Here is a 12,946-nt window from a genome sequence, read left to right as displayed (position 1 = left end):
AATAATTAATACAATGCAGGTATCATGTACAAATAGAACCTTAGGCTACACGTGGCCATTGGGGTTAAATCAGTGAAAAGGCTATTTTAAAATCATGTTTTGATTACACCATCCAATGCGTTTCATCTACATAGCAAACTACAGTGAGTATACGCCAATATATGTTAAGTCTGTCTGGTGAGCTGAATTAGCCTAATTTAAAAATTCACCATGAAGTCTACATGTAAGTTCCACGTAGGCCGAACTGTATAATAATGTTTAGAGTAATTTTCTCCAAACGAAACAAATGCATGCGTTCTGGGCTTTTTTTTGCAGGAAGACCATATAAAATAATTAAGCCAGCGTTACGCAATAAAATAATACTGTCGTTTTTCAGTTTATTTTAGTTACCAGGGAAATTAAGTTAAACCATATTGTCTAATAATTTTGACCAGAAATGCAGATTAATTATGTTGGGCCTGTGATTTACTTTTGTGATTAAAGTTGACCTTCGTACATACAAGGATGCCATTTTGATTTCAAATTCCAGGATCAATGTGGTGACATTCAATGCCCTTAGAAACGTCAAGACCAATCCCTAGTTTAAGCAGGCAAAAATGTTAAGTTTGAAATTCCTTCATTGTTCAGAAATGGGGAAATTTAAAATGACTAAATTGATATTCACAACAAATTTATATATTAACAGAATGAACATACAATTTCTCATAGACACATGTTGCAAGCTACTGATATTTAAAAATCACAACATATAGGCCTAGTTTTTTAGGTTTCAATTTTTGAAAGAAAAAAATGTTGCTAGATTCTATATCCCAGTAGCCTACGAAATCCGTAATGTTCCAATTTGGCAGAAAATCTGGGTCCTCTGCCACAGATCTAGTGGTGGGCTGGAGGAAGCTTCTTGGACTTGGCTGGGCGGTTAGACAGCTAGTGATAGCCGCCGTCACATCACCGCCTGGGGACCCCTTGCTCAAGAACGCTGCCCAAACAGGCTATTGATGGGGTCCAGTGAAACCCGTCAAGTGCGCAAACGGGCCTAGTCGATTCAGAACCCAAACGCTTGAAAAAATTGACCAGGACGAAAAAAAAAAAAAAAATGTATTGTCCTTTTACATGAGGATGCTTACATTTATTAACATTTTTTGCCAGTATTCATAACTTTGCAAGACCTGTTTGCTAATGGGTATAAAGTTGCATCTGCACGGTGTTGTTCCACTTGCCCAGATTGTCGAATCGTAAATGAAATAGGCTTGAATTTCCCTTGAATTTCAATTGCTTAATTTCAGCCAACATAAACTATGTTATAAGCTTATTAACATTTTATATATATATATATATGATTTACATTTTATTCACTTTGAACAAATGGATCGTGGCCAGGATTTGTGAAATCTTACGTCGGCGAAAGCTCTATTTCATGCATTTTATTTTTAAAATTTGTTAAAATCACCACGTGACTCATGTCATCGAGTGCAGGTCAGTAACAGAAAGCTGCACTTGCCTTATCTTGCAGTTGCAACACGCGCGCAAACAACCCAGTTTGGGAATCGGCAAGCAGCGGTGTTGGCAAAAGCTTAGACCTGATCTACTGGCCAAATAAACTTCACGCAAGAAACTATGTTTCTTTTCTCGGCATAATCCGGACCGAAAGAGTCAGACTCAATTTCCATGCAAACATAAATCTTTGTCACATAATGAGGCATGGTTTTTCTCGATATAATACAGCCTCGACCTCAAAGATCCGCAAAAAATACGAAGAAAGCATAACGATGCACATTCGGCGTGGATACAAGAAATTATCTGGCCAGCCGAACATTACTTTCTGCAAGCTGCACGTTATCCTGGTTATATTTCTCAAGAGAGGAAATTCGATTGTTAGCTTACTGTAACAAATTGATTTGGAAGTTGCAAGCTTGCTATGTGAAACTGAACGCAGCAGGCACTGAAGATGTGCAGCTGTAAACTCGATGATGCGATTAGAAATCCACTGGACGTATCCCACAGCCCAGTGCTAGCCGACGGTACTGAAATGTCACAAAAAACTACACATCCATCTAGAGTCTGAATAGTTTACCAGGGCTGGACGCATTTACTAGCGAAAACGGCTGAAGTCGCCATTTTAGGCCAAAAGCCGATGTTGGAATATATATATTTTTTATAATCAGGAAATATTTCCTGAAACTGAGATTCCCCCCCCCCCCAGCAAATGTAACCAGAAGCGTCCGATAACCTCCGAGGTAAAAGGAGGGGGGGGGGCGGTGATTGCATTTTCTGCTCTTACCAGTTATGCCAATGTAAATATCAGACCTCGGCTCCGCCTCCTCGCGTTTGGCTGCACAACGCTTTTTTCTCGCCTCCGGTCGCCTCCTTTCGGTTTTGCGCTTCATTCTTCTTTTACGAACGAGCCGGGATCATGTTTGAAAAGGTGTCCGAAAAGAAAAGAAGAAGAAAAAAAAAAGTTTAAACACTCAAAGGCATTGAGGGGTTCGGCCGGTTGTGCACGCAGTACCTTCCGCCCGCCGACCACAGCCGTTATAATCCTGGAGCAGCTGTTCGCTGCAGCTCAGTATTTGTTCTGACGTCTGAAAGCGGGGCAAGTTTTGTATCCCAGACTCTGACGTCAGCAGCACCGTGGGTTCGCCGAAGTTTCAACATTTCCCATTTTACATATAGATAATGTGACGAAGCTATAGCCTACTCCACAGGCAAGGGCTTCAGGAATTGGCTAAACGCGTATCCATAACTGCAGTATAATTTATGCATAAACTAAACGCACAGTAATCATTCGTTATGCACAATATATAAAGAACGTATAGCCTGCATTGTAGCCTGTTTGTCTTAAACCAGAATACACGTTTCAGGAAATAATGTCAAATGTCTTCGATCACCAAGCAGACATATAGACTAGACATGACAAACCTTGAGTTCACTTTTGTTACATACAGAACAAAATTCGCGTTTAAAAGGGTAAAGGTTTGCATTGCAAACATGTTGTGGCTGTAACGCTTTAAAATAAAGAAAAAAAAATAACATTGCTTCTCCACAATCAGATGAGTACAAAAATGATTTATTGAAGTCTCCAGTGAAAAAGGATAGCTTTAATACGCAATTAAATAGTCCTATGTACAGTTAAACGCTCTTGTTTACTTGCAGTTGCCCCGCCCCTAACCGTCACCCCGCCTCGCCCTTTATAGATTTCATATTTCAAACATGGATTATCTTTGGCTGATCGCTGAAGTCAACGGTTTCCACTCCGGCCAGTTGCAGTAGCCAGTTTATAGGCATATGGTCCAGTCGATTCATGTCAAAGTGTGCAAAGTTAACCTCAGAACCTGCAGGGGGAAAAATAAAATAAATAAATACACAAAATGGTTTCCAAAAACATATCTTGTGGTGCAGTGCAGATCCCTTTTCTGGTGCCTGAAATACAGTTCGTAAACCGCAAAAAAAAAAAAAAAACCCATCTTTGCAAAACCACTACAAAAGAAAACTTGACTTGCGAAGTAGATCTTCTGGCATATATATGCAGTAGACACCAATAAAGCCCTCTGGGGTATCTGAAGCCTTTTAAAATTCTGAGCTTGTTTGCTAACACTAAAAACACTAATTTATTAAGACATAACATTAGAGCAGCACACACAGCCCAGCTAAATTGATTACCTGCTCACGGATTAAATCACATAAATAATAAGTACAAAATTATCCCGGAACACACTGACATAAATTATATTAAAGATGACAAAGCTCTGTGGCTGTTGTCAGGGCGATAGAAGTTCCCATCATGCTTGCTCTGACCGAAAAACCACCACTGGTAGTCCAGGCCAACCACGACGATGACAACCAATCAAAAACGAGGGATTGGTCAGGCGTTATCTTTGGTAGGATACCGGATACCAGGGGGGTGCAACTCCAGTCCTGGGGGGCCGGTCTGTATGCAGTTTTCTTCTCCGCCCCCCCCCAAACCAAATATCCTGAATTAGCTTTCTAAAGGGCTGTATACACAATGTTGGTTCAGTTCTATCTTGAATCACAGTACTATGTTTAGGATGCACTCAGTCTGCATCCCCTGCTGATGCCTCAGAAAAATATCACATTAGGATGTGATTGGCTTAATTGACTGCAATGCAGAAGTGCAGAACCTGGCTGGAGAATCATGAAATGGATTGGCCTGCGAAATAGCCGCCCCCTCCCCCCTTCCCCAATCCTGAATTACCCGGGCCGGCGATGATGGCCCCGCCCTGTTGGAGGGGGTCTCCTTGGAAATCGAAGGCGGGGCTTCTCATGGCCCGCCACAGGCTGCCGACGGTGCCCCGGAGCATGCTGGATCTCACGTGCGGAGACGGCGACGCTGGGGACAGGACGGCAGAGGCATACCGATAAACCACACAGCCAGAGAGGCTGTGACAATGGCTCAGCTTTTACACTGGACTTCAGACAGGACTGACAGGAAAATATAAAATATACAAAAATATACTACTGCCTGTAGTGTGAGAGGGTCCAATATTTTAGCAAATCTGTGACTCGTGTATAGGGTAAATGCTGCTATGTTAAATGCGATTAACGATGTTTGCAAATCTGCGCATCGTACTTGCGTTCACTACATCGTCTTTGACAGAGGACAGACTTCTCATGTGAAGTACGTGAGGTGAAAAGCCATTTTCAAGTGAATGAACGGCAACATTCTAACCGGGACTCAAGCCCACAACCTTCAGGATCCGGAGTGCAGCACTTTGAGTATCGCGTCCTGTGCCTCTGTTAAGCAGGATTATTACCTGATTCTGCAAAGGCCTCTCCTCTTCTCATCCCCAGTGTGGTATAAATCTTCCTTTCAGGATCGACATATATTTCATGGGGATATCTCGTCAATTCACAGAATGGCTAAAACATATTAGAAGTTAAAAATAATGCACAGTGTTTGAATTAAAAAAGCAACCTGCGACTTTAGAAATTGAAGTGAGGTGAGGTAATTAAATTATAAATTAATAAATATAATATATCAATAATTATTAGTCATTTAAAGCCTCTTGCACTGGTCCCAAGTATAAATACAGTGATAAAGTTGGATATTTACCTGCACAATTTAAAGAACTTTTTTTTTAGTAATTGACCTCAATTAGGGTCACTAAGGGCATGAACCAACAACAATATGCTGTACTCTAGTGATCAAACAGGAAACTGCTACCCTCAGTAAAGAGTGGTTCAGAGTAGGACTGTTTATTGTGAAAGATTTCCTGCCACAGACATTTCATTGATCTATTGAAAGAATAAGTATTATACCTGTAAAAGTACAGCTGTTTTCATCCTGCTATTAATTAAATAATGCATAATGGGAAAGAAAAATATGTGCCACTGCTTTGGGTCAAAAATTTAGACTTAAATACTGTACCTCTATATGACAGTGAGATGACTGTCCAATCAGAACCAATCTGACATCAGCACTCTGTGTAAACAAAGGAACAACCAACAAAAATTACAATTCATTTTTGGTAAACCCACCCATTGATGTGACTGCCTTTAATTGCTGAAGTCAAGTACCTCTTCAGTGACTGAATAGAGTTGAGTGTAATTCTTAAAATAACTTTAGTGGAATAGTCTAGAGGATCACAATGAAATCACTGCACAATTAGAAACCAAAAGTTTCTGTTTCCATTATACTGACCAGGAGCGATTTCTTTGGGATTTTGGCAAGATCTTCAACATACTCTTTACACGTGTAGCACAAGAAGTTCTGCAAGAATAAACATAAGAAAATGTTGGAAACATTTTGGATGTACAAGGTAGTGGACCACGATAAATTTAAGCCGGCTCCCGAACACTGCCCCGCCTAGTTACGTTATTTATTTTTTTAATATAAAATTGATGGCTGCGATTCATTTCTGTTGTGCATGACCTCAGTAAAAGCGCGTCCACGGTGTTCAAGTGATATTTATGAGATTAATAAATGTTTGCTTTATGGTCGACCACGTTCCCCCACAATTCTTCAGTTCAGTTTCACTGCCGTTAAATGTAGGCTATTAGGCTAATGAAAGCGACTTTATATCCAGGCAGCAACAAATTCCTGAGGCTCGTTCAGACAGACACGTAGTGGAAAGTAATTCGGAAAAAAACTCACGAGACCGATGAATCGACAAAAATAATTTATAACAAGTTTGATTACTTTTCCGTTTCATTTATAGGCTACATTTAATGTTGACAGTTGCCGTGATTATCAATTCTTTTTCATATGAGCGTTGTCATATCCTGATACTTTTCAGATTAAGCAAATGTTTACCTTAACGAAAACGATGATTGATGTCTTATCTTGATACAATCTTCCGAAAGGAATACCATTTCCATACCGATCGTATACCAGGCAGTCTTCGACGTCCGAGAGGTGCACGTTTGCCTGAGGTTTCTGCGTCCCCTGCTGATTCCTGACGATCTGCTGCGTTACTGGTCCGGTCGCCATTGTAGCTGGTTAGAGTGCACTTTTCCAGAAGCCATGACAAGTCCGCAGGTTATTTTAGGGCTCTCCACCCATCTCCCTGCAGGAACTGCGATTCCACGCCCACTTTTATGTAGAATCTTTTATGAAAATTATTGTTATTTTTTTGTTGTTGTTGGTTCGTGCTCCAGTTTAGTAGTTTGTCATAATTATGTCGCACAGTAGGCCTAAGACGTGTACAGTAAACGGCATGATTGCGTCTTTAAACGCGACTTCTACAGTTTAACTTCCAATTTTAAAGTTTCTCTTGAACTTGACTGGAATAGCCGAGGTCAGAAGACGGTGTCTATTAAAGTAGCCAAATTTAGGGCACGTGGGACAAACTGTGCATGTATTGCATCTTCAGGATCTAGGCAGAGGGACTGGATGCCCGACCTGTCAGTGTGAGTTTTGTTGTGTGTCTGTGTGCGTGACATTTAGGCGACGGCAGCTTTCCATTTTGCAATACCATGGCAACACTCAGACGGCGGCAGCAACACCCGACTGTCAGGCGTGAAAGATGAAGTTTTTTTTCATATGATATACGTAGCCGCCCTGGCAAACAATAACAAATGTACTCGTAATTATACGACTACAAAAAACATCAAAACACACATTTGGGAAACTGTGGAGAGATGCAAAACTACTTTGTTGCCAAGCGGTGTCCCTGTGTGATGGACAGCACACATTCGTTCGCAAGTAAGGCGTACAGCACAGAACGACAGAAACTCTCCACTAATCATACGCACAGAAATGCGGGTTCGTCGATGAAGGACAAGCTGTTATCCAATGATGAACCGAGGAGGGGCAGGACTTCCGTCCAATTGCCCATACCGGAACTCTTTCTGGAGACATCAGTCCCCCCTATTTGATGTGTGGATATTCGTAAATTTTGTTGATACTACGTTTCGTGTCAAAAAATTCTGGACTGCCTGGCTGTACAGCACGCGCAGATTATGAGAGAACGAGACGAAGGTGGTCGGCACCGCGCGAACTGGTGAGGAGGCGACTGGAAAAGCTATCAATATCAGACTTGCTAGCTGGCTAGCTGTGCTTGTTCCAGTCCTTTGAAATCCAGTGTTTGAAAGTTGTTTTCGTACTGGTTACTCGATGCTATTAGCCATCTTAAAATTAAAACCCTGGCCATTTTTTTATTCTGCTATGTACTTAAACATAATTTTGTTCTTTTTTGACCACGCATTCTATATAACAAGCTATCTGGTTGGCTAGCTAGCTATTTTGACGTGATATGAAATGTTTCTCTGTTTATAGTCATCCGGCTAACTGGCTAAATTGCATCAGTAAAGGACAATTTTATGCGACCAGCAAAGTGTATCTACTTAAGAAACTATGTTTGTTATGTACTATGAAATTAGGTTTGCTACTCAGCTAGCTAGACCAAGTAATGTATGGCTAGAGGCAACTACAAGCCAGCCAGCTTCATAGCTATCCCTGTCTGGTATTCGCCATAGTGTCTGCAACACTTGGACAGAAGACAAATATAGTTGTCTAATGGTTTGGCACTGTGTGCCGGAAAAAAAGACCCCCGCCCCCCCGCAAATATCCAGAAGGCAAGTCAATGCAGGTGGTTTCCCTGCTCGCGACTTCGATGCCAACTTCAGCTGGTCCCGCAAATCACTTTGTCTCGCGTGCATGCGACCAATATAGCCGTTTGTCTATTTAAAGAGGACCTGCGCACCCGTTGACATTATTTTTTATGTGTACCGTACGAATATCGAGATTTCGGTTAACTGTCTTTGTTAGTTCATTACCTAGCTGCTCATAGAACGCACATGTTCCATTGTCATTGGAATCGACATTGAGGAACATGTAAGTAAAGGCAATTCTAGTACTGATGCCCAGTGATGACAAGACCGCTGCTTTCTGGTTTTTAGGGTGATTGAGAAGCGTATTTGTATTTATTTTTGAAGGGAATCTGAACTTTTAAAAAATATCCCTGTAAGCCTGGTCCTTATTGGTTGTGATGTGGGCAGACGTAGCAAAGTTGACAGTCTGAAATATTGCAGGTTTTTGCGTGACTGTTCAGCTGTGACCATGTACAAATGCATTTCTAAAGTCCTTGACTCCACAGTTTAAAATGTTGACGTTTGAAGGGCACTTCAAGCCCAAAGTGACTTAGAAAAGCACATTTAACATGGTTGAGCAAACACCACAGATCCAGTTTAAAGTCAAATAAGTGTCACTGTAAAGATGCACACCTGAAGACCTGCAGAATCAGGGAGGAGGGGGAAGAGTTTGCTTCTTTAAATATGAAGTTGTACTTTGCTGGTGTTTTACAGACACTTCTATCCCGAGTGACACTAGTGGAAAAGGTCAGGAATCAAACAGCAGGAATTCCCTGCTGGGTGTACAGTCCCCAGAGAGACAGCAAGCGCGTGGAGAGCGGACTCCATCGACAGCTGTCTCTCCGTGCCTCAATGGAAACATTGATTTCTTTGGCTGGTTTGGACCTCTTGCACGGTCTGGTTGAGGTCCTGTTGGGGCGGGGTTCTGGGAGAACCTCTGCTCCTGCAGACCCTGTCCGTTTTTCTCTCTCTGGGGGGCATTCTGTTCCTCTATGGTGATTTCATTTTTTTTTGGAGAAATAATCAATGTTTAACATCCTGCCGGTTTGTTCAGCGAAGCAGTTGTGCTGCTCTCTGGTCTGTTGCTCTGGGTGGCCAGTAATGGTTATTTTTGGAGACCCAAGTTGAATTGAGCGAATATCATTGTTGAGAAAACAGCATTGCTCCTCATGCCTTTGAGGACGTGTGGCGACGGCTTCACGTTGAGCCGTAGGTGGGTTCCGTTTCTGTAAGGTTATGGTAAGCGTGGGGTTACTGCTGGTGGGCCGGGAGTCTGAGGCACATATGTAGTGATGTTGCGGACGAAGTGTTGGGCGTTATTCTCTGGCAGTAGCCTTCGCTGTGCCCTGTATCACACAGTTCTGCCTAACAGATTCAGAACTGGGTTGTGAAACAGAACTCTTAGGCCCTTAGAAAGTGGAGGGAAAAGTAGCGATGGGGCTAATAATAGTGCCCGTGCCAGTGGCAGCTGTGGCCATTAGCCAGGCAGCGCTCGTGCATAACCAGCTGTAGGGTGGCCCAGGGAGGGAGGGAGTCGGTTCGCCCATGTGAGAGCCGTGTCGTCGCTCAACAGCGACCCCTGCTGGTCAGCCGGAGCTTCGCGGGCTTGTCCTCCGGCTCAGATCTGCGCCAGCCAGCGGCAGCTGGCCCCGCCCACTCCTGGCGGAGAACGCGTGCTCGCCTGCGGCGTTTCGGAGCCGACGGGCGAGGTCGCGATGGCGCGTGGCGTCGCGAGCGGGATTGGGCGTTTACCCAGCCTGGGGAAAAAAACGAAAAAAAGGGAGAAAAGAGGTCTGATTGGAGGTTACAGTGTGACCGTTATCTATAGATTTGAATGTTCAGTGCCAATAGCAGCTCAGTATGCCAGTGTGAGAGATTTTGATTGGACGTTGGTGGAAGATTCTCTGAACAGGTGTGGCATGTTTGAGTTTAGGCAGGCTGAAGACCAGGTGAGCAGCACCATAGGCCTGTGATAATAAATAATAAAATACTAAAACAATATTTCTGTGATTGTGGGTGGCTTTATGACGTTGGTTTGTTTGGTCGCTGTGTGGTTTTGCTGCTATGTTCTGATACACAGTCTGACTGAAACATTGAAGCCCGGTGCTTTTTTATCTTTCTGTCTGTCTCTGGTGTATATGCGGCACTTTCAATCCAATCTTAGAGCACCTACATCTTTCCAATTTTTGTGCTTAGTTTCAGGGCAGCCCCTCGACATTGGGACAGATGAGGAAATCAAGGTTTAAATATAGCGTGGTGTGCCTCCACCTGTCATTCAATCCAGAGATTGAATGGCCATCCTTTCAAATGGGTCCTTTAAGGACAGTGATTTAATTTGCCGTTTATTCTTTTTTTGCTAGTGTGCGGGGGGTCATTTTTCATCCATGCTTTCATAATCTTGTTTGAGTGCGGAGTTGTGATTTTTTAATTTTATTTTCATGTGTACCTGTGTTGATTGTTACCTGCTGTGGGGCTGGAAATGAGTATTAGTCACGGCTAAATGTGCCCGGTGCATGAAATGCTGACATTTATGTTAACAATTGAATGCACGTCCTTCTGATGAGGCCCTGGGCTAGTTTCCACAGAAATGGCCAATAAAGGCTAATGTAATCCGACCTAATTGTGTCTTTGTTCCAGACAAATCCATTTTAAAAAAAGGAGTAAATTGTTTTCTTCTGGACTCTTCCTAGAGTTTCCCAGAGTCTTCTATATGGGCCATCTCCTCTCGAAAAATGGTAACCGCGGTAACCGCCTGAAGAAGAGGAAGAGGAAGCTGCTGAAGAGGAAGAAGAGGAACTGCTTCCTGCAGGGGCCGTGCATGCTCTGCTTCATCGTCCACGGCAACAGCGGGAGCCTGGGCAACGGCAACGGCGGCGGCGGCGTCGGTGAGGACGACGACGCGCAGAGGTCGGAGGTCGTGAGCGGGTCCGGGTCGGGTTCCGAGCGGCTGGCGGCGCTGAGCTCGCCGGACGACTGCGCCAAGTTCCTGCTGTCGCCGCGGGAGCTCGCCATCTGGGAGGGGCTGTCGGCCGTGCCCGCCCGCCTGGTGGTGCCCCGCGCCCTGTTCCGGGCCACGCCCGCCTGCGAGTACGCGGAGATGGTGTGCAAGAGGAAGTGCGCCGACGTGCGCCGCTGCGCGCCCTGCAAGCAGCCGCGCTGCTGCGCCCTGCAGGAAGTGATGGAGAACGGAGGCGGGGCCGGAGCGGGTGGGGCCAGGGACACTGCCACGGCCGCCGCCCACCGACAGCTCCCCCTCTGCCCCCTGCCTTCATCCTCGTCCTCATCCTCCTCGTCGTCCTCGTCATCGTCGTCCTCGGAGGGCGTGTGCGGGACGGGGCCCCTCACAGATTCGGGGGAGAGCCCCGGGAGCACGGGCAGCACCACGGCGGCCACGCCCCGGAGCTCCTCCCCTTCCTGCCATCAGGACCACGCCCACGGCGACGCCCAACCTGGGGAGAATTCCGCCGACAACTCCAGCATCAACCACCTGCCTTCCTCCATCCTGCTGAAGGTGGGGTGGGAGTGGCTTTGGGGGTGGTGGTTGGGGGGTGTGTGGGCTGGGGGCGAGGCGGGAGTGGCGTTGGGTACGGGGTGGGAGTGGATCTGGGGGGCGGGGTGGGGGCGGGAACAGGGCCAGGGTCAGGAACAAGTCTGGGAAATGTAGCCGATAAGCTGTGGCAATGTGAGTTAAAAAAGTGAGTTTGTTTGAGAGCACAGGACAGTGGGGGTCGTGGATCTCTGCCCCCCCTCCCTCTGGTTCTGTGCCGTACCTGTTTTGTGATGATGTCATTTTGGTCCTCCTGCAGGTGTTCTCGCACCTCTCTGTGAAGGAGCGGTGTCTGAGCGTGTCTCTGGTCTGTAAGTACTGGAGGGACCTGTGTCTGGACTTCCAGTTCTGGAAGCAGATCGATCTTAGCGGCCTGCAGCAGGTAGGGCGTCTGAAAATCTCTCTCTCTTTTTCTCCCTCTCCCTCTGTCCCCCTCAATTCAGTGTTGCTTTATTCTCATATAATCGATATTTCAACAGCAGTTAAGAATGAGACGGTTCACAATTACACCTAAGACACAATTAACGGCCATGTAGCATTCAAGCTTGTGTTGATCTTGTGTGGTTTTGTTCCAATGTCTCTCTCTCTCTCTCTCTCCCTCCCTCTCTCTCTCTCTCACTCTCTCTCACTCTCTCTCTCTCTCTCTCTCTCTCCCTCCCTCTCTCTCTCTCTCTCTGTCTCTCTCTCTCTCTCACACACACACACACACACACTCTCCCTCTCCCTCTCTCTCTCACACACACACTCTCCCTCTCCCTCTCTCTCTTTCTCACACACACACACACACACACTCTGTCTCTCCCTTTCTCTCTCTCTCTCCCTCTCTCCCTCCCTCCCTCCCTCCCTCCCATCTCTCTCCCCCCCTCCCAGGTGACGGATGAGCTGCTGGTGAAGATCGCCTCCTGGAAGCTGAACGTGACGGAGATAAACCTGTCGGACTGCCGCAACGTGCAGGACCACGGCGTGTGCGTGCTGGCCTCCCACTGCCCCGGGCTGCTCAAGTACACGGCCTATCGCTGCAAGCAGCTGAGCGACCTCTCGCTGGCCACCGCCGCCGCCCACTGCCCCCTGCTGCAGAAGGCCCACGTCGGCAACCAGGACAAGCTGACCGACGACGCGCTCAAGAAGGTCTGTCCCTGCCCCGGGCTGAGCTCGAACCATCCCCGTTTATTTTTAAAAACCCCAGATTTGAGCGTGTCGTCTGGGGGAGGCCACAACGCCATGCTAGTCAATAGACATTCTAAGACTGTGGCAGTGGTCGCGCTAGTGCATAGAATACTGCGTCTTTGGAACGCGGGACATTTCGAAATCTGCGCTTTAAATTCACCTGTGTTCTGATGAAAGTAACTGTTT

General features: G+C 45.7%; 3 protein-coding genes across 12 annotated transcripts in view; 1 reads left to right on the top strand and 2 right to left on the bottom strand.

Annotated features, from left to right (window-relative positions):
* Positions 1-2,908, bottom strand: part of cdc14b (cell division cycle 14B) — a 19,515-nt gene extending 16,607 nt beyond the window's left edge. For all 6 annotated transcript variants that reach the window (XR_010323831.1, XM_064296976.1, XM_064296978.1 and 3 more), the window contains exon 1: positions 2,279-2,908. Coding sequence is in view for 5 of the 6 variants with exons in the window: in XM_064296976.1 (XP_064153046.1) it covers positions 2,279-2,384 (106 nt within the window). In the remaining variant the exon portion in view is untranslated. The remainder of the gene's footprint in view (positions 1-2,278) is intronic.
* The window catches only part of fbxl17 (F-box and leucine-rich repeat protein 17), a 15,011-nt gene extending 2,065 nt beyond the window's left edge, over positions 1-12,946 (top strand). Inside the window, exons 1-4 of one of the 3 annotated variants that reach the window (XM_064296984.1) lie at positions 3-143; positions 10,737-11,557; positions 11,853-11,975; positions 12,464-12,946. In XM_064296984.1, the coding sequence (XP_064153054.1) occupies positions 116-143; positions 10,737-11,557; positions 11,853-11,975; positions 12,464-12,931 (1,440 nt within the window). In that variant the 5' untranslated portion in view covers positions 3-115 and the 3' untranslated portion in view covers positions 12,932-12,946. Of the gene's footprint in view, positions 1-2; positions 144-7,096; positions 7,458-10,736; positions 11,558-11,852; positions 11,976-12,463 lie in introns of those variants that run through there. The other 2 variants (XM_064296985.1, XM_064296983.1) reach the window with 2 other exon arrangements.
* Positions 3,049-6,537, bottom strand: prxl2c (peroxiredoxin like 2C). Of its 3 annotated transcripts, none has more exons than XM_064296989.1 (6): positions 6,269-6,537; positions 5,657-5,725; positions 5,384-5,437; positions 4,770-4,822; positions 4,211-4,345; positions 3,049-3,329 (listed from the first exon to the last, which is right to left on the bottom strand). In XM_064296989.1, the coding sequence occupies exons 1-6, from the start codon at positions 6,443-6,445 to the stop codon at positions 3,323-3,325; spliced, it is 495 nt and encodes a 164-aa protein (XP_064153059.1). In that variant the 5' UTR covers positions 6,446-6,537; the 3' UTR covers positions 3,049-3,322. The 3 variants fall into 3 exon arrangements, with proteins under 3 accessions (XP_064153059.1, XP_064153058.1, XP_064153057.1); XM_064296988.1 differs by having other exon boundaries at positions 4,770-4,818; positions 6,269-6,535; XM_064296987.1 differs by having other exon boundaries at positions 4,770-4,875; positions 6,269-6,525.

The sequence above is a fragment of the Anguilla rostrata genome, chromosome 10, assembly GCF_018555375.3.
Source record: "Anguilla rostrata isolate EN2019 chromosome 10, ASM1855537v3, whole genome shotgun sequence".
Lineage (NCBI taxonomy): Eukaryota > Metazoa > Chordata > Actinopteri > Anguilliformes > Anguillidae > Anguilla > Anguilla rostrata.
This window is presented reverse-complemented; position numbering and strand designations above follow the sequence as displayed.